This window comes from Phalaenopsis equestris, unplaced genomic scaffold, assembly GCF_001263595.1.
Source record: "Phalaenopsis equestris unplaced genomic scaffold, ASM126359v1 Scaffold000106, whole genome shotgun sequence".
Taxonomy (NCBI): Eukaryota; Viridiplantae; Streptophyta; class Magnoliopsida; order Asparagales; family Orchidaceae; genus Phalaenopsis; species Phalaenopsis equestris.
The window spans coordinates 247483-272201 of NW_018164548.1; the positions used below are offsets into that span (position 1 = coordinate 247483).

The following is a 24719-nucleotide window of genomic DNA, read 5'->3' on the forward strand; positions in this document are numbered from 1 at the left end:
GAGGAAACCTTAGAAAATATATTGAATTCTTATCTCTGGTGAGCCTAAAAGGTCCTTCCCTTTGATGGTTCTCTGAGTTATAAGATATTAGAAAGAGAGATAAGGATTTCCTTTAGGAAGCAAAAAGTTAGTGAGTTCTTATCCACCTCCTTTTCCCTTCTTTTATACACAAGTGATTGAATCAAACTCATCTGCCAAAGTGATCAAATCTAGCTCACCTGCCAAAGTGGTTGAACCCAGCCCACCCGCAAAAGTGCTTGAATCAAGCCCACCTTTTGAAGTGTTTGAATTGATCTCACCTACTGAAGTGGCAAATCCTGCTGCCAAAGTGGTTGTATCCAATCTTCTCAAAAGAACGGCCTAGCCCATTTGTGCGAGGGCTGCTATCGAAAAAAACAATCACGACTAGTAAGAGCATCTATCAATTTATTAATAAAAGTGCTGCTCAACATTTGGGACTCCATCTTCTCAACCAAACACCAAGGATGGGTGTCGTATCGATATCGCTTGACACCCAAATCACAATCTTTTCATTAAGACACTGCGGGGGAGCTACCGTACAGTACAAAATGCATCTCATTTATTATTTCATTTTTTTCTCCTTAGTGTACAAAATGGGAGAAAAAGAGGTAGAGGGGAACTCTCAGACTTTTTGCTTCCTAAAAAAAATTTCTATTTCTTTCTCGCTCTAAATTCTTTTAATTTACAGAACCTCCAAAGGGCATGACTTTTCCGGCTTAGGACTCACATCAATAGATATATATGCTGCACGAAACAAGATCCTCTTGGGTTTTATGCACTCACGAAAATACAAGACTTGAGGATTCAACTCTTATTTTTTTTTGAAAGATTTACATATGTGCCACTCAATTCCTATGTATTTACATGTCTAACACATATACTTCAATTTTAACGCGCACTCAACCTTACCTATCATGAAAATGTGTATATTTTACTTTTTAGAAGTTAAAATGATGGTGCTTTTGATGTGATATGAAATGATTGGGTGGTATGAATGCTAAAAAGTAATGTTTAGACATTAGATATATACATATATGAGAATTGGTTGATATCTATGTAAATGCCACCCTTTTTAATGAGAAAATGTGATTTAACATGGTTATGGGTTGGGTGGTATGAATGCTAAAAAGTAATGTTTAGACGTTAGATATATACATATATGAGAATTGGCTGATTATCTATGTAAATGCCACCCTTTTTAAAGAGAAAATGTGATTTAACATGGTTATGGGAGTGGCTTACCTTTGATCTGATTCACTATCATCTTCCTGACTTTCATCATCAATATCCACCAAAGCTTGGAGAGATTTCTGCTTCTCTGGTTTATTTAAAACTTCTATAAAAATAGCATCATATTTGGATAGAACATTTTGAAGGTCATCATTTAAAGCAAGCCCTTTGCAAAGTAACTCCTCGTCCCTACAAATAATAGGAGAATGATAGATTAAGCAAAAAACACCATTCGGTCATAAAAATTCAGGTAAAAATGCAAAAAAAATAAAATAAAAATGTAATAATCTATTATTTTCCATTAATGTGAGATTAATGCACAGTTTTGTTACACAATTTTAGATATTTTAGAAAAGCTTAATTCTTTTTTTTTTCCAAGCATTATTTCAACATTAATGAATTAATTAATAATATTAAAATAAAGCTTTCTAAAGTTTAAACCAAAATTGAGTAGAGTTTTAAGAAAGAAGTGCTAGTTTTTTTTTTCTCCAATAATATTTGATATTTAAAAAAATAAATTTTATTTTGTATTTCAGATCTACAATTTGCCACAGTGTTGTTTTTCAAAATTTGTGTATAATTGTAGAATAAATAAACAAATTTAGCAATATGCTATTTCCTCTACTTATAGCTAATTAATATGCAATTTCCCCTATGTAAAACCAATTATGCATCTATTAAATATAAGAACATTGGTAAATGGTAATGCTAGTGGTATTTTTTTTAAAGGTTATAAAAAATTATTTTGCCTGATAATTGCATAGTTTATATTGTTTGAGCAGTATGTTAGTAACATCTAAAGGAAAATAATATAGTTATGTGGCTGGGATGTAGTTTCATCGTATGTGTCAAGTCATAATTTTCTTTCTTGCTCGTTTTTGTTCTAAATTACATCATTTTTGCTACATTTTCTCCAAAGGTTCATTTCTTGTACCTAAAACTAAAAATATGCAAAATATCTTCCTTTAAAGTGTAACATCATTAAAAATATATATGAAAAAGTAGGTAATTTTTAGGCGTGTCACCCCTCATACCCAGAGTTGATTGCACTCAGGTATGTAATTGACATGACACCCTCACTAAGGAGCGCTGGTGAAAGTGGTGAGGAAACGCCATGAGAAATTGAGAGACCTGGTTGGCTAGAGGGTCTTGTTCTATAACGATAGAATAAGTGGTCAGTTCAAGCATCAGGTTAATCGATTGAATGTTCTTTCATATAGTGCTGAGGATCAATTTAGATGACCCCTCATGATTTAACCGTGGGAGTGCAACCTTCCTCTTCTTCATGAAGGTATTCTTCCTTTTCTCACCATTTGGGTGATCCTATCCTTTCGATTTCCAAAAGCAGATTAAATCACATCCTTGGTGCGAACATCATTATAAGATTTTGACAGGTTATCCATCGCAATGCTTAACACTTTGAAACTGAATAACACAAATAAGGAAAGGCACGAAGCAAATTAAGAATAGGAAGGAGTCCCATCAAACACTATTTATAAAAGTCAAAGGTTTCAAAATCAAAGAAGTTCAATCATTAAATTAGTAATTAAAATTGAATGTGATCTACTTTTGTATGAAATTATCTTCTTATTATCACAAAGCCATTTTTAAGAAGAAAATTGAGGAACTAAAATATGTACATAAAAGAGGTATATGCTCTGATCTAGTACCAAGGTATCGTGAAGCCCACCTGATCGACATGCAAAGCCATATGAGCCAAGCCAACTATGCTCGAGGCAGATAAGAATATGACGAAATTATTGAAGCACAAGCCATCTCGACCAAAAACGAGACAAAAGAGCATTTGATCTAACCATTACAAGAAAGCAAACCCGGTCTAGTAGCCTACCCTCAGTATGGAGATCCAAAGAACAATACAGTGTCGTAAAGTATCTCTGACCATCCCGTGGAGACTCCAAAGACTCTTCACTAGGGATTGAAGATAGCTAACAAAGTTAGATCAGCTGACTGAATCATACCAACCAAGCGTAGCCAAGTGAGCTAAATACATCGACTTGAAGTTGATTAAGCTTACCCAGTCGAGCTTGTAAACAGTCAGACAATAAGCCCATAAATCTAAAATACTAGATATACCCTAGCACAAACATCTTTCAAATGGAGACACAAATGTATTATCATTATTATATCATCTCCTCTTTAAATTGGGGAAACATTTTATAAAGATGACACTATTCATCACTATTTATTACTGTTTATCCCTCTCTCTTTATCTCTCTCTCCATATTTAAGTTATATTCCTTAGGTTTGATTCACAGGCAACCTCGAATTCAATAATATCATTCTAAAAAGTGTTAGAAATAATAATATTTTTTATGTAATGTCCAAGATTGGAGTGATATGGATGTAAATATAAAATTTCAGGTGTTGGATTTACAAATATATGAGAATTATATGATATGCATAATCCAGAAAACTGAACCAATCTAAATTTACATAAAACGAAATAAAAATTTAATTCAATTTTAATGTTTTGATTATGAAAAAACTACAATTTAATTTTTTATTAAAAATGGACTGAGAACAAGCATTACAAATCATATATTTTCTTCAAATAATATCGATTTAATTTCATGAATCCTCTATTTATTTCAATCAAATATTACATATCATAATTTTTTGATTTTTTTAGTTTATTCCGCATGAAATTAAAATATAATAAAATTTTTTTAAAAAACTTGGGTTTTTCGACTTGTTCAGTTAAATGAAAATTAAAATCAAACTAAGGATTGAAAATCAAATATTGAAGTACCAAACAAATCATGCTTGATCGGTTCAGAAGATTATCTTTAGTAAGTGTCACCGCCAAAATGTCATTCATTGTTGTTGTTTTGATGTTTTGGATGGTCGGTGTCATCAGTGTTCGCTCTATTATCATTGTCATTGTTGTGGAGTTGTCAGTTTGTTATCTGTTATACTACCTTTTACCGGACTAATCTTCATCATGAAGATTAAAGGATCAGAGAAAATGATAACAAAAAAAAATATGTATGAAAACTTTCATGACAATAGATACGCTCATCCTTAAAGTATATGTTGGAAATACCTTAAAGATATGATTGCAGATGAATCCTTATTAAAATCGAAAACCAGAGAAATCGAATTACCATATTTGATATGAAGTTATTTTCTTCCTATAACGGCAAACCCCTATAGTTAATTATATCTCAAATTGTAAAACCATTTAAGAAGACACTCGATTAAGGTTAAAAAAATGTTCTCAAAAAAATGTTAACATTTCATTTTGAAGGTAGTAGAGTCCTAAAGATCCTAACTAACCTGTAATTCAATGTTTAGTTACAGTTCATCTTTTGTTCCCGATATTTTGTGCTTATCTCTGCAAATAATGTAGCGACAATCCATTTCAAGTCTTGAATAATCCTACAAAGTAAAGTTAAAGTAGATTTATAATTTGTTTCATTGATTGGACAACTTGGTCAATATGTTTATGCCTCTGTCGTCCCGGGGTCATCAAGGTTTTCATATCTACTTAGTCCGAAAGGTGATTAAAGCAGGACCCGAAGAATCTTGTCAGATACCACAGATTGTGTCTTCCAAGAGATCTTTGTAGATCTAAACACTGAGGTTTAAGTTGCATTCAATGATCTTTGTTCATTAGGGTTTAATCTAAGTTTTATTGTCTTATTCAGATTTTAGGGGTTGGAAAATTATAGGTTGTTTACGATTTATTAGCCAATTTAAAATTTTCATTTTTGTTATTTACTTTTGTTTGTGATGACCTGAAAAGGATCCCATCGTCCTGTCATCCTGGGTCATTAAGTTTGCGATTTGATTAGTCGCGAATGACTGAAAGATATTTTGTTAGCAACCATGGGTTACCTCCTCCAAAATATCCTCTTAAACTTAGTTGCATTTTTGGTTCAAGTTTAAATTTTAATGTCTTTTAGAGTATATTTTGATTCCTAAAGTATCCTTGATTGAGGTAAAATGTGTTTCATTTCTCGTATTGAGAAATAAAACCCTTTTAGCCTTCAATTACTTAGCTTAAGATTTTATCTTTAGAATATATCAAGTTGAGTTGAATTAATCTAAGGAAAGATTTTCGTGTGACCCAATTTCAACCTTGTTTAGGCTAATTATCCTTCAGATCACTCTCAAGTTCTGCTGAACTTACTTGAGTATATTAGGATTGACCCGAACTAATTTAGGTTAGTTTGGAGAAATTCAAGTTCAAACAACTTTTGAACTTAGGTAAAAGTTTAAGTTAATTTAAACTTAAATTTTCTTTAAATCTGAATAAAATTTAAATCAATTATAGACTCAAAGCTCATTTTGAAATTAGAATATTCATTATGGATACCCAAAGTTCGTCCAAATGATCCAATTGAACTTAAGTTGAGTTTGATTAACTTTGTAGTTCAATTGAAAGGAATTTAAACTGAGCTAGATTTCTTTAGTCCAAGTTAAGTTAGATCTAGATCGGATCTTGAGTTGGGCTGGACTAAATGAAGATGATGTTGGATTTGAGTTGGGTCTAAGTTAGTTTAAACATAACTCTAAATTTAACTTGGACTAGAGTTCATGTGGATAAGACTTCCAACCCAGTGTTAGCTGAACCTAAAATTGATTAAGTATAACGTTGAATAGGTTTAGGCTAAGTTTAAGGTAATTTAGACATAGAAGCTTAGTTTTAACCAAGTCTAATTTAGTTAAGACTTAACTATATAATTAGGTCTAATGTACATAAGAACTAATTCTCTCTGGATTTAACTAGTTCATCAGGTTTAATTTAGATTAAACCTATTGAAGATTGAGAGTATTTGAAGCTAAACTTAGGTTCAATAAGGATTGATCCTATAAATTTAGGTTTAGGTTTAAACTCAAATTTAAGTTCAATTTAGGTTGAACTTAAGGGTTACAGTTAGTTTGGGCTTAGACTTATACTTATGTTCAATTTATGTTGAACCTAAAGGCTGAAACTAAGTTTAAGTTAGTTTGGACTTAGATTTAAGTTCAATTTGGGTTTGAACCTAAAGGTTATATGAGTTAAGTTTAATTTAGATTAAACTTAAAGGATTGGACTAAGCCCAACTTGTTTTAGATTTAGACTTAGGTTCAATTTGGGTTTGAACCTAAGGTTAGATGAGTAAAGCCTAATTTAGGTTAGACTTAAGAAATTTGACTAAACCCAATTTGGTTTAGACTTAGGCTTAGGTTCCATTTGGGTTTGAACCTAAGGGTTAGATGAGTTAAGGCTAGGTTCAATTTAGTTGAAACTAAGGTTTAGGGTTAAGTCTAATTTAGATTAGAGCTAATATTAGGTTTAATTTAAGTTATACCTAAGGTTTAGGGTTAAGTCTATTGTAGGTTAGACTTAACATTTGGTTTAATTTAATTTAAACCTAAGGTTTTGAGTTAAGTCTAATGTAGGTTGGACTTAACATTAGGTTTAATTTAGGTTAAACCTAAGGTTTAGGGTTAAGGCTAATATAGGTTAGACTTAACATTCAACTTAGTTTAGGTTAAATCTAAGGTTTAAGGTTAAGTTAAATGTAGGTTAAACTTAACATTTGGTTTAATTTAGGTTAAACCTAAAGTTTAAGGTTAAGGCTAATGTAGGTTAGACTCAACAATAGGTTTAAAATTAGAATTAAGCCTTTTTAGGGAAAGGCTTCAAATTGATTGAACATAATTTGGTTAAGCTTTAATGATTAATTAAGCCTAAATTAGGTTAGACTTAATTAAGATTTAAAGTTGATTAAGCCTAATTTAGAGAATGTTTGGGATTGATTAAACTCATTTTTGTTATGGTTTATTGGATAATTATGCCTAATTTTGGTTATACTTAATTAGAATTTAAAGTTGATTTAAGCCTAATTTAGGTAAGGCTTAGGATTCATTAAAACCAAATTTGTTAAGGTTTAATGGATAATTAAGCCTAATTTAAATTATACTTAATTAGGATTTAAAGTTGATTTAAGCCTAATTTGGGTAAGGCTTATGATGTATTAAACCCAATTTTGTTAAGGTTTAATGGATAATTAAGGCTAATTTAGGTTAGACTTAATTAGAATTTAAAGTTGATTTAAGCCTAATATAAGTAAGGCTTAGGATTGATTAAACCCAATTTTTTTAAGGTTTAATCGATAATTAAGCCTAATTTAGTTTAGACTTAATTAGGATTGAATGTTGATTTAAGCCTAAATTGGGTAAGGCTTAGGATTGACTAAAATTAAATCCAATTTTGTTTAGGTTTAATGGAAAATTAAGCCTAATTTAGGTTAGACTTAATTAGGATTTAAAGTTGAATTAAGCCTGATTTAGGTAACGCTTAGGATTTATTAAACCCAATTTTGCTTAGGTTTAATTGATAATAAAGTCTAATTTAGGTTAGACTTAATTAGGATTTAAAGTTGATTTAAGCCTAATTTAGGTAACACTTAGGATTGATTAAACCCAATTTTGTTAAGGCTTATTGGATAATTAAGTCTAATTTAGGTTAGACTTAGTTAGGATTTAGAGTTGATTTAAGCATAATTTCGGAAAGGCTTAGGATTAACTAAACCCAATTTTTAAGGTTTAATTAATAATTAAGTTTAATTTAGATTAGACTTATTTAGGATTTAAAGTTGATTTAAGCCTAATTTAGGTTTGGCTTAGAATTGATTTTAGGTCTAAGATGGGTTAGACCTAGGGATAATGATTAGGTTAATCCTAATAACCACTTCTAAACCTTTAAAATAAAGAATTAACAATGACAAGCCAAGTTTAGAAACTTTTAGGCCAATTTAAATATTTTTATTTACATTTTTACCCCTAAACACCTAAATTGTCACTTTAGACTTTTTCAAAGGTTAGAAATTTTTGTCTTAAATTGTCACTTTAAGCTTAAAGCCTAATTAAGTCTAACTTAAATTAGGCATAATTATCCTTTAAACATTAACAAAATTGGGTTTAATTAATCTTATGCCTTACCTAAATTAGGCTTAAATCAACTTTAAATCCTAAATAAGTCTAACCTAAATTTGATTAATTATCCATTAAACCTTAACAAAAGTGGGTTTAATCAATCCTAAGCCTTACAAAAATTAGGCTTAAATCAACTCTAAATTCTAATTAAGTGTAATCTAAATTACACTTAATTATTCATTAAATCTTAACAAAATTTGGTTTAACCAATCTTAAGCCTACTCTAAATCCTAATTAAGTCTAACCTAGATTAGAATTAATTATCCATTAAACCTTAATAAAATTGGGTTTAATCAATCCTAAGCCTTACTTAAATTAGGCATAAATCAACTTCAAATCCTAATTAAGTCTATCCTAAATTAGACTTAATTATACATTAAACCTTAACAAAATTGGGTTTAATCAATCCTAAGCCATACCTAAATTAGGCATAAATCAAGTCTAAATATTAATTAAGTATTGCCTAAATTAAAAATAATTATCCGTTAAACCTTATCAAAATTGAGTTTAATCAATTCTATGAGTTACTTAAATTAGGCTTAAATCAATTGTAAATCCTAATTAAGTCTAACCTAAATTAGGCTTAATTTTCCATTAAACCTAAACAAAATTGGATTTAATCAATTCGAAGCCTTACGTAAGTTGGGCTTAAATCTACTTTAAATACTAATTAAATCTAACCTAAATTAGACTTAATTATCCATTAAACATTAACAAAATTGGGTTTAATCAATCCTAAGTCTTACCTAAATTAGGTATAAATCAACTCTAAATCCTAATTAATTCTAACCTAAATTAGGCTTAGTTATCCATTAAACCATAACAAAATTGGGTTTAATCAATCCTAAGCCTTATCTAAATTAGGCTTAATCAACTTTAAATCCTAATTAAGCATAACCTACTTTGGGCTTAATTATTCATTAAACCTTAACCAAACTAGGTTTAATCAATCTTAAGCCTTTCCCAATAAGGCTTAACTCTAATCCTGAACCTAATGTTAAGTCTAACCTACATTAGCCTTAATCCTAAACCTTAGGTTTAACCTAAATTAAACTTAATGTTAAGTCTAACCTACATTAGACTTAACCCTAAACCTTATATTTAACCTAACTTAAACCTCATGTTAATTCTAGCCTACATTAGACTTAACCCTAAACCTTAGGTTAAACCTAAATTGAACAAAATGTTAAGTCTAACCTATAATGGACTTAGCCCTAAACCATAGGTTTAACATAAATGAAACCTAATGTTAAGTGAAACCTACATTAGAGTTAACCCTAGACCTTAGGTTTAACTTAAATTAAGCCAAATGTTAAGTCTGAGCTACATTATAATTAACTCTAAACCTTAGGTTTAACTAAAATTAAACCTAATGTTAGGTCTAGTCTATATTAGACTTAACCTTAAACCTTATGTTCAACTAAATATAACCTAACCTTAACTCATCTAACACTTAAGTTCAAACCCAAATGGAACCTAAGCCTAAGTCCAAACCAAATTGGGCTTAGTTAAATTCCTTAAGTCTAACCTAAAGTAGAATTAACTCATCTAACCTTAGGTTCAAACCCAAATTGAACCTAAGCCTAAGTCCAAAACATGTTGGGCTTAGTCCAATCCTTTATGTTTAATCTAAATTAAACTTAACTCATATAACTTTTAAGTTCAAACCCAAATTGAACTTAAGTCTAAGTCTAAACTAACTTAAAATTAGTTTCAGCCTTTAGGTTCAACTTAAATTGAGCATAAGTATAAATCTAAGCCCCAACTAACTGTAACCCTTAAGTTCAACCTAAATTGAACTTAAATTTGAGTTTAAACCTAAACCAAATTCTATTAGATCAATCCATATTGAACCTAAGTTTAGCTTCAAACACTCTCAATCTTCAATAGGTTTAATCTAAATTAAATCTAATGAATTAACTATGTCTTAATCATATTAGACTTAGTTAAATCAACAGAGAATTAGGTCTTATGTACAATAGACCTAATTATTCAGTTAAGTCTTAACTAAATTAAAGTTGATTAAAACTATGATTCTAAGTCTAAATTACCTTAAAATTTGGTTAATTTCAACTCTAAACCTATTCTACATTAGGCTTAATCAATTTTAGGTTCAGCGAACACTGAGTCTAAAGTTTTATCCACATGAACTCTAGTCCAAGTTAAATTTAGAGTAGGTTTAAACTAACTTAGACCCAACTCAATTCCAACATCAACTTCATTTATTCCAATCCAACTCAAGCTTTGACCTAGATCTAACTTAACTTTAACTAAAGGAATCTAGCTCACTTTAAATTCTTTTCGATTTAACTAAAAAGTTAACCAAACTAATCCTTAGTTAAATTGGATCATTTGGATGAACCATGGTTATATATAATGAACATTCTAAGTTCAAAATTAATTTGAGTCTAGAATTGATTTAAATCTTATTCACATTTAAAGAAAATTTATGTTTAAATTAACCTAAACTTTCACTTAATTTTAAAAGTTGTTTGAACTTGAATTTATCCAAACTAACCTAAATTAGTTTGGGTCAATCCTAATATACTTAAGTAAGTTCAACAGAACTTGAGAGTTATCCGAAGGATAATTAGCCTAAATAACCTTAAAATTGAATGACATGAAAATCTTTCTTTAGATTAATTCAAATCAACTTGAATAATTCTAAAGATAAAATCTTAAGCCAAGTAATCAAAGGCTAAACAGGGTTTTATTTCTCAATACAAGAAATGAAGCACATTTTACCTCAATCAGAGATACTTTAGGCTAAGAAATCAAGATCTACGCTAAAAGACATTAAATTTTAAACTTGAACCCAAAAATGCAACTAGGTTTGGGAGGATATTTTGGAGGAGGTAATCGAGGTTTGCTAACAGAATATATTCTAATCATTCGTGACTAATCAAACTGCAAACTTAATGACCTAGGACGACGGAACCATGAGATCCTGATCGAGTCATCCCAAACAAAAATAAGTAACAAAAATGAAAAAATTTAATTGGATAATAAATCGTATACAACCTAAAATTTTCCAACCCCTAAAATCAGAATAAGACATTAAAACTTACATTAGTGTTCATATCTATGAAGTTCTCTTAGATGACATAATCTGTGGTTGCTGATAAAATTTTTCAGGTCTTGGTTTAATCACCTTTTAGACTAAGTAAATTTGAATACCTTGATGACCACGGGATGACAGAGCCATAGACATCTTGATCGGGTTGTTGAAATATTAAAAATTCAACAACTAAAATATAAATCTGTACTAGCTTTACGTTGCAGGGTTATTCAAGGCTTGAAATGGATTGTCGCTACATACTTTGCAGAGACAAGCACAAAAAATTGAGAACAAAAGATGAATTCTAATTGAACATTGACTTATTGGATAGTTAGGGTGTTTAAAACTCTACTACCTTCAAAGTGAAATGTTGACATTTTATTAGAACAATTTTTAACCTTAATTGGGGGTCTTCTTAAATGGTTTTTACTATTTAAGTTATAATTAAATATATGGGGCTTACCTTTATAGAAAGAAAAAAATACATAATAAATATGTTAATTTGATTTCTCTGGTTATCGTTTTTCATAACGATTCCTCCACAATCATATCTTTAAGGAATTTCCAACATATACTTTAAGGATACGGGTATCTCTCCTCATGGAAGTCTCCATACATATTTGTTCCAGTTATCATTTACCCCGATCACTTAATCTTCATGGTGAAGATTAGTCCTGTAAAAGATAGTGTAACAGATAACAAATTGGTGACTCCACAACAACGAAAATGAAAATAGATAAAAAACTGACGATGCCTACCATCCAGAATGTCAAAATAGTGGTGGTGGCCGACATTCTGACGACGACAGGAGAGCGGTTATACAACCTTTTACCGGACTAATCTTCACCATGAAGACTAAAGGATCGAGGTAAATGATAACAGGAACACATATGTATGGAGACTTCCATGAGGTTAAATACCAGCATTCTTAAAGTTTATGTTGGAAATACTTTAAAGATATGATTACAGAGGAATCCTTATGAAAATTAACAACCAGAGAAATTGAATTAATATATTTATTTTGGAGTTCTTTTCTTCCTATAAGGGCAAGCCCCTATAGTTAATTATATCTTAAACGGTAAAAGCCATTTAAGAAGACCACTGATTAAGGTTAAAAAAAATGTTCTAAGAAAATGCCAACATTTCACTTTCAAGGTAGTAGAGTTTTAAAGATTCTAACTATCCTATAAGTCAATGTTCAGTTGGAGTTCATCTTTTGTTCCCAATCTTCTGTTTTTGTCCCTGTAAAGTATGTAGTGACAATCCAATTCAAGCCTTGAATAAACCTGCAAAGTAAAGTTAGTATAGATTCATGTGGATAAGACTTAATGTTTTCTTTAGACTCAGTGTTAGCTGAACCTAAAATCGATTAAGTCGAACATAGAATAGGTTTAGAGTTGAAATTAAGTTAATTCTAAGGTAATTTAGACTTAGAAGCTTAGTTTTAATCAAGTCAAATTTAGTTAAGACTTAACTAAATAATGAGTTCTAATGTACGTAAGTCCTAATTCTTTGTTGATTTAACTAAGTCTAATGTGTTTAAGACATAGTTAATTCATTAGGTATAATTTAGATTAGACCTATTGAAGATTGGGAGTATCCAAAGCTAAACTTAGGTTCAATATGGATTGATCTTATAGATTTAGGTTCAAGTTTAAACTCAAATTTAAGTTCAATTTAGGTTAAACTTAAGGGTACTTATGTTAAACTTAAGTTGAATCTAAAGGCTGAAACTAAGTCTAAGTTAGTTTAGACTTGGATTTAGGTTCAATCTGGGTTTGAACCTAAAGGTTATATAAGTTAAGTTTAAATTAAGTTTAATTTATAAGTTTAATTTAGATTAAACTTAAAGGATTGGACTAAGCCCAACTTGGTTTGCACTTAGGCTTAGGTAATTGTTCCATCATTTTTATAAGCATGGCGTGATAATTTCTTTCACAAGGGCCTAGAACCAAAGCAAATTTTAGGGTTTCCGATGCGTACCTTGGCCCAAGAGGTGTGGTCTCAATTGGGGTTGACAGAAACGTTCGTGAAGACCTCACGAAGCTCCTCCTTGGTCCGATTTGAAATGAAATCAGGCTTATGTAGATCCTTGGTGGAATAGTGGCTCTGCTTCAGCTTGGAATAGGTTGGAGACCTCGGGAAGGCTTGGTTTCGATGGGAAATTTCTTTGTAAGGTTCAGGGAAGCTTGTCGGAGGTTTAATTTGAAGCTTTGGTGGAGTTTATTTCATACGCAAAATTTGCCTTGGATTTGGAGTGGGAAATTAGGGTTTCACAGAGGGTTTTAGGCCTTAGAGAGATGGGAAATCTACTGTCTATGTCTTGGAGAAGTTTTTCTCTCTTGAGGCCAGAGGTTTGGAAGCTTAGGTAAGATGTTCCTCCTATTGGAGCTCTTAGGCTTGCCCTTTTAAAGGCCATGAGAGGCTTTGATGAAGCCAAGCTTAGTCTTGGGAAGACACCCTAACTCCTTTGAAGTGTTTTCATAGATCAAGGGGAGGAGTTATGAAGAGGATTCCTCTTTTGGCATTTTTGTTCATTTTGGCTCCAATGGAGGAAGAGGGAGGAATCCGTGGCTCTTGGGCATTGGACAGGGGAAGAGGTGGGGTAGTTGAGCTTGGAAGAACTTCCTCTTGACCCAAGCATGAAGGGACTCGAGTTACTTGGACTAGAATGTGAAGTATGAGGGGGAAGTAGGTAGAAATAACTCCCTTTGTCCCTTCTCCAATATTTTAATTTTTCTTTTGTTTTTTTAACATTTAAATAATGCATAGGTTATTCAAATCCCTGGTGGGTTTGTGTAGGTCATGGGTAACCCATTGGGTCATGGGCTTGGACCATGGGCTTTAATCCATGGACTTGAGCCATGGGCTAAGTGTTTAGATTTTAAGCAATGTATTAGGATTTTAGCCTAAACCTAAGCTTAATGGGTCTTAAATTCCTTCTTTTATTTATTTATTTATTTATTTATTTAAGAGAATGAAAAATTGACCATATTATTATGGGTTGACCATCGTTGACCAAGGTTGACCATTTGACCCTGGGTTGATCATATGGTGGTTTTATCCCTTTTAGGTTTAAAAGGACAAATTAGGGTTTTGGTCTGAAATTTAGAGTTTGGAGGAGTTAAGAAGGTCACTAGTGAGGCTAAGGGGTCAATTTGGGTAGATCTCCTTCCTAAATAAGTTTGATGGCCATAGTGGATCCTAACATTTCCAAGCTTACCCAAGTGGGCAAGGTTATGCCTTACCATAATGGTTAATTCAAGTATTCACCTAGTCAAAGCCCTAAACCCACTCAGCCAAAGGGTTGGGGCTTGAACTTCTATAAATGGTATACATTAACCTCTACCAGAAAAGGTCAACAGTCAGTCAAATACCATAAAAGTATTACATATTTATATATCTAATATCTAAATCTCCCGATTCACATGGCAAGCTCTAAAATTATTAACTTCACATAAAAAAGATCACAATCTTTTAAAAGCCAAATATACCATTAACACTAATGTCTTATAAATGTAAACTTAAAACTTCAAGTTTTATATATGTAAATACATGATAATTTTATGGTATGCATGTAACTTTCCCTTTTATCTTTATCCACTAATCTGATTGTTTCATTCTTATAATTAAATTTTTTTCATAATCTATTTATTTATGAATGTGCCATGCAAATAATAAAAAAGATTATAAGAAAAGCTAAGTTTTTTTGGTCATTTTTTCAACCTTTATTTGATATAATCCTAAGTAGTTGCATGTAGAAGTTAAAATCATTCTTTTTCCGTGCATATAAAAAGGTAATATGCTAGACTGCTATAGTGCTTCAGAAATAACTATCCATAACCATGCCGGTGGACTAAAATTAGAGCATTCAAGTTGTACTGGGTTGGCCCACCCCGCACCGGCCCAGCTACCCATTGAATGGGTCGGGCTGGGCATGGGCAGGAAAGAATAAATGCTGGGCCTATGCGCCCCATCCGATGCAGGTCTAAAAGAGAATTAATGATGTGACAAAAGTGGCCGCAAAAAATTAGGGGTAAAAATGAAAAAAGAAGTGTATAAAGATAAATAAGAAAATAAGTATGAAATTACAAGATCTTACGAGGTAGAATTAACAAGATGTACCACCCTTTGCCTATATAGACGACACTGTCCAACAAGGTCAACCATCACCTCCTGCTTTAAATCCTGCAATTTACCAGGAATTTAGCTTATGATAATGCAAATATTCTTTTATCGAGCTCAATAAAATCCAACTCAAAGATTTGTTTGTGAATCACAATCAGGAAATATAACATATAAGGAGAGAAATACAAGTGAAGAGATTTTGTTAACAGAGAATTTTTATTGGCTTCTCTCTGAAACCACTAGTACATTTAATGCTCGCCTATTCTTGTCTTGGTTATTTCCAAGCCCCAGACAGGGTCGTGATAAAAGTGATATCAGAGCCAGGTTTAGGATTAATTAATGCAATATGGATGAAAGATCAAATAGGATAAATATAAGAAAATTTTAATAATTATTAAATTAAAGTTAGCTCAAGTTAATAATTATTATCTATTCAGACATAGTGATACATTCGAAATTATAAAAGAAGGGAAATCGATACTGAACAAAGAAATATAACCTACCATTAACATGAACACGACTATCCTCACCCAAATAACGGTGTTGATGACTCCAGTGATTCAGGAGTCCAGATCGTAGCCTATAAGAAATGATACATCTGTTGTGGATAAGTACTTGGAGATATTTTAAGATATATGTCTATCTTTATTTAAGACAACCGAAGTTCCAATTGAAGCAGAGAACTGAATAATACAGATAAAGAAGATATTAGATAGAATGACTTGTCCAGCTGACAGATGAGTACCATTAACGACGTTTTTACTAGACGGAGAAGCTGAAAGGTGGTTGTGTGGTTAGCGTCAAAACAAGTTAGGGAACATACCAAACATAATGATAAGTTTGGAGGAGTTTGCGGATCTTTATAGAGAGTGATTCATATCCCTATCCTCTCGACAATAGATACATGAAAAGTTAAACAAGTTCAGGCAAGGAGAGAAGACAATTATGCAATAAGAAGCAAAATTCACTGCACTATCAAGATATGCGCCATAATTGATCGCTAATGTAAAAGAAAAGGGCTAGAGATTTCTTTCAGGATTAAGTGATTCGATTAGACAACCATTAGTACCTTTAGGGATCGATGAGCATTTGATATTAGTGGAACGAGCGAGAAGAGTTGAGATCGACCATTAGCTTACTCAAGCGTAAAGAAATGCACAAGAGGAAGACTGTATAAGAAAATGTTGATCAATCAAAGGGATTCAATAGGAAGCAGTCCAAGAACAATTCTAGTGGAGTTAGCAAAGGTAAACCTCAGGGTATAGTAATCATTTATGCCTAATATGGAAAACAACATAAAGGTAAATGTTTGATGAACTCTAACACTTGTTATTAGTGTCGTCAGCTTGCTCATATAGCAAAATATTGTCCATCTCTTGTCTAGAAGAGCACTAAAAATCAAAAATCAGGTGAAGCTTCTTCATAGAAGGCTACAGGTGGGAAGAATACGATAAAGTCTTCAGATCCTACCCAAGGCCAATCGAAACAGCTTGTTCGGCCTCGAGTTTATTCCCTTACTCATAATGAGCCTGAAGAACTTGCAACTACTGATGGTGATGAGGTCTGATAGTTTGAAATTTTCTTATATATAAGGGTATTTTCCCAACATACCCTCTTATTTCAATTTTGTTATTCGAAGTATTGTTGAGTTGCCTTGTATTAAGTCTTTACCTTTATATTGATTACATTTATATTAATAAATGACCCCTATTTCATAGATGACTAATGTTGACCTGCTTAATGAGAAATGACTTGCGGCATGTTTATGAAGTTCGAGGATGAAATTTTTGTAAGTGGGAAAAATTATAACGCCCAATTTCAGTTACTTAGGAGATGAAAAGAAGGAACGAAGGATATTAGAGAAAAGCGCATGTGTTAGAAAACATGCGCAAGTTAGGGCTTCTCTGTACCTTGATCAAGGCTGAGGATGGTTTCAGTGGTTGATGGCATCTTTGTCGAGTGGAGGAGAAAGTTGCGTCGGTACTATGCAAAGGAACAAGAAGCAGGAGGAAGAAAACTTGTGTGAGAGAGTCGAAGCTGAGCTCTGAAGCGGAGAACGCACCGCGTGTAGAGGGAAGAAGTTTTCTTGCGTGGAGTAGAGCTCGACTAAGGTAAGCTTTAATATAAATTAAAATAAAATAAATATATAATAATAATAATAATTATTATTATTATTATTATTATTAGTAGAATGACATTAAGTAAATATGAAAACTTTATAATTAATGTAAAGTTAATGTTTAATTAAAATAATAATTTATTTTAAAATTTTCTTATATGAATATCATGTTTATGTTAGGTTTCCATTGTAGAAGAGTCGACATCAGGTCATCAAGATGAGTAATTATACTTTTAATCTATAGTAATAATTTATTTCATTGTAGCTATTTTGCAATTAATGACACTTACACATGTTGTATTCATTTTGAAATATTTTTTTCATTACCGGTCATATTATTATGAATGGTTGTACCTATTTACTCTAATGAATTTGGTGTATGCTTTATATAGTATGCTAAATTAAATTCGATAAATACATGAATTATATGTTTATGTTGAATACTTCTATATGTTTTACTCGTTGCGATGGAGTAAAATTTTGAGGGTACTAGTGGGAGAACAATAAGTTACTCGTACACGTATGTGTAAAAGAATATAGATATGAATGTATTTTAATTAACATAATTTTTAAACGGTGCTCATGTGACGGTTATACAAATATATAATGATATTGATTTAATATTAATATAATAAGATTATTTGAATAACATCAAATATTTTTATTAATATATTAAAATCTTGACTAACATGCATATTGCTTCATTTTCTTTTGTATTACTATGGTTTATAAGTATGAGTATTCACTGTCATTGTTTAGTTTACTATAGTTATAAAATTAATATTTTAGATTTAGTTAGGTGATTTAAATATGAGCGATAGAAGATAAAATGTGTATAGAAGACCAAGACAACTGGTAATAAAGTAATTTTAAATATATTGCTTTAAATTATCTTGATTAATAACTCTTTCATTTGTTAAATTATATACGAATATAAAAAAAATTAATTCTCACCATCCGACCGTCTGTTCTCATCTTAGTTAATTCCAAACCCCAGACAGGATCGTGATACATATTTATAAGTCTGAAAATATTATAAAAAGACAATTATGCCCCTTGATCTTATTTAATAGATTGAATCCTAACCATTTGCTTTTTGGGTTGATCAATGCCTAATTAGAGGACATTGGACTGTTTATCCTTCTATAGCTCGACCCTTGATTAGGTGATCTTAGAGTTGATCAACCTCTTGCTTGGTTGGCTTTTGATCGGTCGACCTCTTGATAGGCCCTTAGCATTCTGACCATCATCGCTCAATCTCCCTTGCTTCTAACATCTCTACTTTGCTTTTATGAGATCCAGCTTTTGGTTCATGTCTTCTAGTGAGTCATTGGATCTACGAAAGATTTGATCCGTAGTATTTTTATTGTACAAAGTATGAATAAATTATTGCATGAAAGCACTATTCTATTATTTCTTACATAATATCAAAAAGTTAATCAATGGCTCATTTTCTAACAAATCTTTAATTTGGGGAGTAGTCTTCAAGTTTAAGTTGAACATATATTACTTTCATCATTTTTTTTATTATTCCTTACATCAAAATTTTGCCCATTTCACTTTGAAACATCACAGGAGACAAATAGTGTTGAACTTGGTGCTACTTTCTCTTATGCGTCATTTTGAAAAGCAATAGGTCTAGCATGGTTTAAACGAGACAAAGAAAATCTAATCTAAATTCAATATAAAAATACAAGTGTAGTTATAGAGCTGAAAGATTACCTCTTTTTTTCTTGGTTCCAAAGCATTTAGCATTTCTGCAAGTACATTCATGATAACATGAGCATTTTGAATATCTGCAAGACTGAGAATCACATGACAACTGAAGCATGAGGGTGATGAATTTATTGAGCTGTTAAATAAAAAAAAAGCTTAATATCACATAAAATCAAAGGCACTTTAAAACCATCCATTCAATGATTCTAGAATTAAGTTCATATCTATTTTTGATGTCATAATAAACAAAAGCTTCTCAAAAGCTGCATGCCATCATAAATGTTTCAGCCCGACTCTCACGCATCGAGACATCATCCACTTTGGCCAATGGTTTCACAGATTTGTCCCATTGGTGTAATTTTATAGAAGATCACCCATTTCAAAAGTGCTCCCGAATGAACACACTTAACTTTAGAGTTTCTAATAAGATTCTAACAATTAAACCAAAAGGCGTCTCGATGATTAAAAGTTTAGCTTCATTCTACTTAAGGCGTTTCAGCATCTCCCTCATTTAAGCAATTAGTGTCCTTGTCAGTTTTATTAATCCAAAATCATTCACAAAGAAGATATTCTCATATTCAAACTTGTGTAGTGTTTTAATATTGTTTGTAACAACCAGAACTCTCACCCATCAAGTTATTATCTATTTAGACTTAATAACCTCACAATTTTATCCCATTGGAGTAACTTCCAAAGAGTGCGCTCACACGAGCACACTTAACTTTATAGTTTTTGATGAAATTCCAACTATTACACCAAAAGATGTCTCGATGTTTAAGAGTTTAGCTTCTTTCTACTTAAGGGGTTTTACAATAATATTGTTCCCATGAAATGTATCAGTGTTACCCAAAAATCATGCATAGTACTTGAAAAAATAGCTTGATTGATAATATGTTCAATTATTCCATCATTTACATTTGATAAATTTCTTTTTATATTTAATGAAGCTACATAATTTTATGAAATAAAACTAAATTACTATTCCTTAGAATATATACTCTTTTATTGCAATTTGCAAACTACAAATAATAAAATATCATTTTAAGATGTACAATACTTTAAGAGGTTAGAGAAAAAAATTGAAGCTTAGCCAAGCTTTGTTGAGTACCAACACGTGTATGGATTTATGAAGATGTTTCAATGTTCTAAAAAATAAATTATCAACATAAACACTCACATCGCTAAGGAAACATTAAAAATACTGCACAACAAAGCTAGAAAAACAAAGATAATAGATTAGAACCTAGCATTAAGGTGCTATCAAACTAAAACCTTGGATTTTAAATCTGAAATATATCAACCTCTCATCAACTTTTTCTAAAGGCATTAACCAGCCTTGAGCCACTACCACTGCCAATATGATCATCGTACTACATTTAGTGACTTGAGCCTTTTTTTTTCATTCCATTAATGAGACAATTAGGATTAAAAAAAGTAAAACACTAATACAATAAACTGGGTGCAAAAAAAACCAACAAAATAGTATTTCTTTTGAACCTAATCAACCATGGGAACCATGCAAATCACAATTTCAAACTTGTAAGTAGCAGCTTACCTAAGAACATGAGTTTGAGAATCGCTACCGATTTCTAGTTTTTCTGTTTTATTTTCATAGTTTCTCATACGATGGGGATACAAAACTGATGGTCTGTTCTGTGTAGGAGTAAATATGGGTGTGGACATCATAGGTCGTTTAGGAAATACTACTCCAGCACGCTGTTAAAAAGAAAGAAAAAAAAAAGAATTTAGAAAGTGATTTAGCTATATTTCATACATAACATTCTAAAATAAATCACTTCCTTGTATTTATGCATCGGATCATAAATATAACTTTGAGATGCAAGTGCCAAAATAGTACCCAGACTATTAGCAGATTTTAGTCCTCAAGTCTATAAAAGGTCAAATTAGTCCTTATTTTTATAATATGGCTTGAAATTGTCTCTAAAGAGAAATATATTAGCCAATATTAATAGAAAATGGGAATTAAATTAGCACTTTTATAAACTATGGGGCCAAAATAGCCCCTTGCAAATAGTCAGAATACTATTTTGATATCTTTCTTATAATATTACAGAAAGTGACTTTATCAATCTAGAATGAGATAGAAACATTTACACCAACTGAAATGCGTATTAATTTTGATCATAAATAGTAAATAGAACCATACCAATAAATCATGATACGCCATGAAAAATTGTGGATATCTTCCTTGCGAGCCCCCAAAAGCCTTTTGCCAAGCGTATATTAGCACTAATATTTTCTCCTTGACATGAAAATCAGGCTACACTTGCACAAAACTCTTTTTGAGAAGTTAAGTAAAAATAGAAATTACAAATCTATTCATGTGAGCAAGATCCAACCTTCTTTTTCACAATCTTCACCATTTCATGTGGGATATCTTTGTCTGCGATATGCATCTGAACCATGTCGCCACAATTTTTTACTACCGTCTCCAACAACTATAAAAGGGTAGATTTAATTACATCAATAATTCATAATTCATTTTTAACCGGCACTATTTACAATTCTTAAAATCACATGAAAAATGTAAAAGTAACAAAAATATAAATGGAATTAAATTTTACAAGTAGTAAACTACACTTTTGCCTTGAAACAACAAAGACTTTGCAACCTTCAAGACATTGCCCATTTGCCATACATGAAAAATTAGTCATTACAAATGACAGATATCATGTTGCATCTTCTTATTTTTCTTTTAATTTTTAATGTGAGCTTACCTGATTAGCTCAACTTATCTCTTTCACCAAAACAAATTTCAACAATATCGTCATTACTTCAAGAAAACTCCTCTCAGTTACAAAGCACTATATTCTTGTTTCCAATATCCTCTACTACAAACTCTTTACCAAAATATTTTAGGGGCATTTACATACATACTACGAAATTCTTACATATTTATATGTCGAACATCTAGCCATAGATATCTAAATGCAGACTACTCAAATCATTAACATCACATCAACAATACCATAATCACTATCTTTTTAAAAGTTACATATACTTTTCATTCATACGTTCATAAAATTAAACTATTATAAGTGTACATATTAACCTTTGGTTGTTCGACATGTAAATACATTAGAATTGTGTGGCAAGTAAATGTCCAAATACTTACAAACCCGGTTTCAAACAATCATTGCAAAAAACTCTAGTGTTAGTCATTTCATTAACGTTAAACACTTGATATTATTCCTTAGAACAAGGCAACAATATAAAATATCGACTATTTCAAAGCATAGCTTACGACTATAAGTAAGCTATAAAAATGCATTATATTCTTTCTACATACCGTAAGAGCCAGTAGCTGTACTTTTGGATTCTTACTTCTGATACGCTTTTTAAGACCTTTCACAAACTCTCTGGCTTGCCTGAGTTAAATACAAAGACCATTAAGAAGAAACTCAAATTAGTGAAAGATTATACCTTCAAGATAGAGCCATTCAATTTCAATGGCTAGTATTAATAGTCTGCAGGACACAAAAATATTTCAAGCAAACAATGGAATTCATAAATTTTTGAGTAAGTTGGGTATGATTATTCTGTTTGTGGATTTATTTGACAGAAGCAAGAGAACACTAAAGAAAAGATCATCATGTTATATTGATGGCTAGATCTCGAGAAAATTTTGTGTGTGTCGTTTGTAAGTGAATTACGTAAAAATGCCAGACGCGATATGTCTGGAGTCCGGACTCCGAACGTAGAGATACGTCCGGAATCCAATGAATCACCTCCACGTGGAGCAGATAGAAAAAAAAAATACTCGTTTTCTTGTGATCTGACCCGATAACACATTGGAATATTTCTCCTGTGTTATTCCGCATTATTCAGGTGTTATTGTTAGGGCTGTCAAAACGGCTCGTTGTTCGCGAACAGCTCGTGTTCGGCTCGTTAAGAAGCTCGTGTTCGACTCTTTAATTTCGTTCGATAAGTTAACGAGCCGAACACGAACTAAGATATGTTCGTTCATGTTCGGCTCGTTTTGGCTCGAAATACTACTCATCAAGTTTATATATATATATATATATATATAGAGAGAGAGAGAGAGAGAGAGAGAATAAAATCTAATTGACTATGATTAAGAAAATAGAATAAAAATTTTTAAATTAGATTCAAATGATGTTGTAATATAAATAATAATTTTTAAATCTTGCTCAAACCTTTGTTGTCTTATGGCTACATCATTAGGGTTGTTAGAAGGACTTTTTGTTCGTGAACAGCTCGTGTTCGGCCCCCTTTGCCAAACGGAACACGAACACACTTTTTGAGCTCGAAATATAAACGAGTCGAACACGAGCTGTGCTTGGCTCACTCATGTTCGGCTCGTTTATACCCCTAGTTATTGTGGTGATATTGATGTGTTATTATGTTATTAAAACATTGGAAATATTCCCAGAACACAATAATACATGAATGCCACATTAATAACACCTGAATAACGCGGAATAACACGGAGAGAATATTCTCTTGTCCTAAAACAATTTTTTTTTCTTTCACCTCGATGTAACATGATTTCATTGGACTCTAGACGTATCTATACGTCCGGAGTTCAGACTTAATAATTGTTAGAAATATTTCAAGCAAACAATGGAATTTATAAATTTTTAAGTTAGATATCATTATTCTGTTTGTGGATTTAATTGACAGAAGCACGAGAACACTAAAGAAAAGATCACCATGAGATATTCATGGTTAGATCTCGAGAAAATTCTGCATACGTCCTCCATGCGCGAGCTACCTACGAACGACAGACGCGATACACAACCAAGATGTTTTTTTTTTTTAAGTGTATCGTATCTATTGTCCATACGTAGCTCGCGCACAGACAACACACAGTCATTATTCTGTTTGTGGATTTAATTGACAGAAGCACGAGAACACTAAAGAAAAGATCACCAAGAGATATTGATGGTTAGATCTCGAGAAAATTTTGCATACGTCCTCCGTGCGCTGGCTACGTACGGACAACGGACGTGATACACAGCCAAAATGTTTTTTTTTTTTCCTCCGGTGTATCGTGTCCATCATCCATACGTAGCTCGCGCACAGACAACACACAGCGAAATTTTTTCTCAGACCTCACTCTGGGCGCATCAGCAATATTAAATTCAGATTCACAAAAAATAAGAGATTAATAATGAAAATTGACTCTCATATATGTCATATCATCAAAATTTGCAACAAAATGATAAAGAACTCCATAGAATTCGATGAAATTCATGTGCCATTGCATTAAATAAATTGTATGTCCTTTTTTTATTATTATATTGAAAAACATATAGATCTAAAATGCATGTCTTCTTTCTCGAATCATGACATTTAAACAATACGAAATAATAGAATGGGAAAATAAAAGAGAGAAGAAAAAGAAAATTCATACCCTGGATCATGATTAAGAATGTCGCAGATTTCCAGGTTCAGGGCCCAATCGGGCCCAATGAGCATATCGCTTGTAGCCCGATCAGCCAATGCATTTGACAT

General features: G+C 31.7%; 1 protein-coding gene across 1 annotated transcript; it reads right to left on the reverse strand.

The window, feature by feature from the left end:
* Positions 1-295: 295 nt before the first annotated feature.
* LOC110020643 (TOM1-like protein 2) lies at positions 296-24719 on the reverse strand. Its single transcript, XM_020718814.1, has 9 exons — positions 24619-24719; positions 22531-22609; positions 21581-21679; positions 21388-21501; positions 20776-20936; positions 19227-19308; positions 15360-15445; positions 1264-1440; positions 296-383 (listed from the first exon to the last, which is right to left on the reverse strand). The coding sequence occupies exons 1-9, from the start codon at positions 24717-24719 to the stop codon at positions 296-298; spliced, it is 987 nt and encodes a 328-aa protein (XP_020574473.1).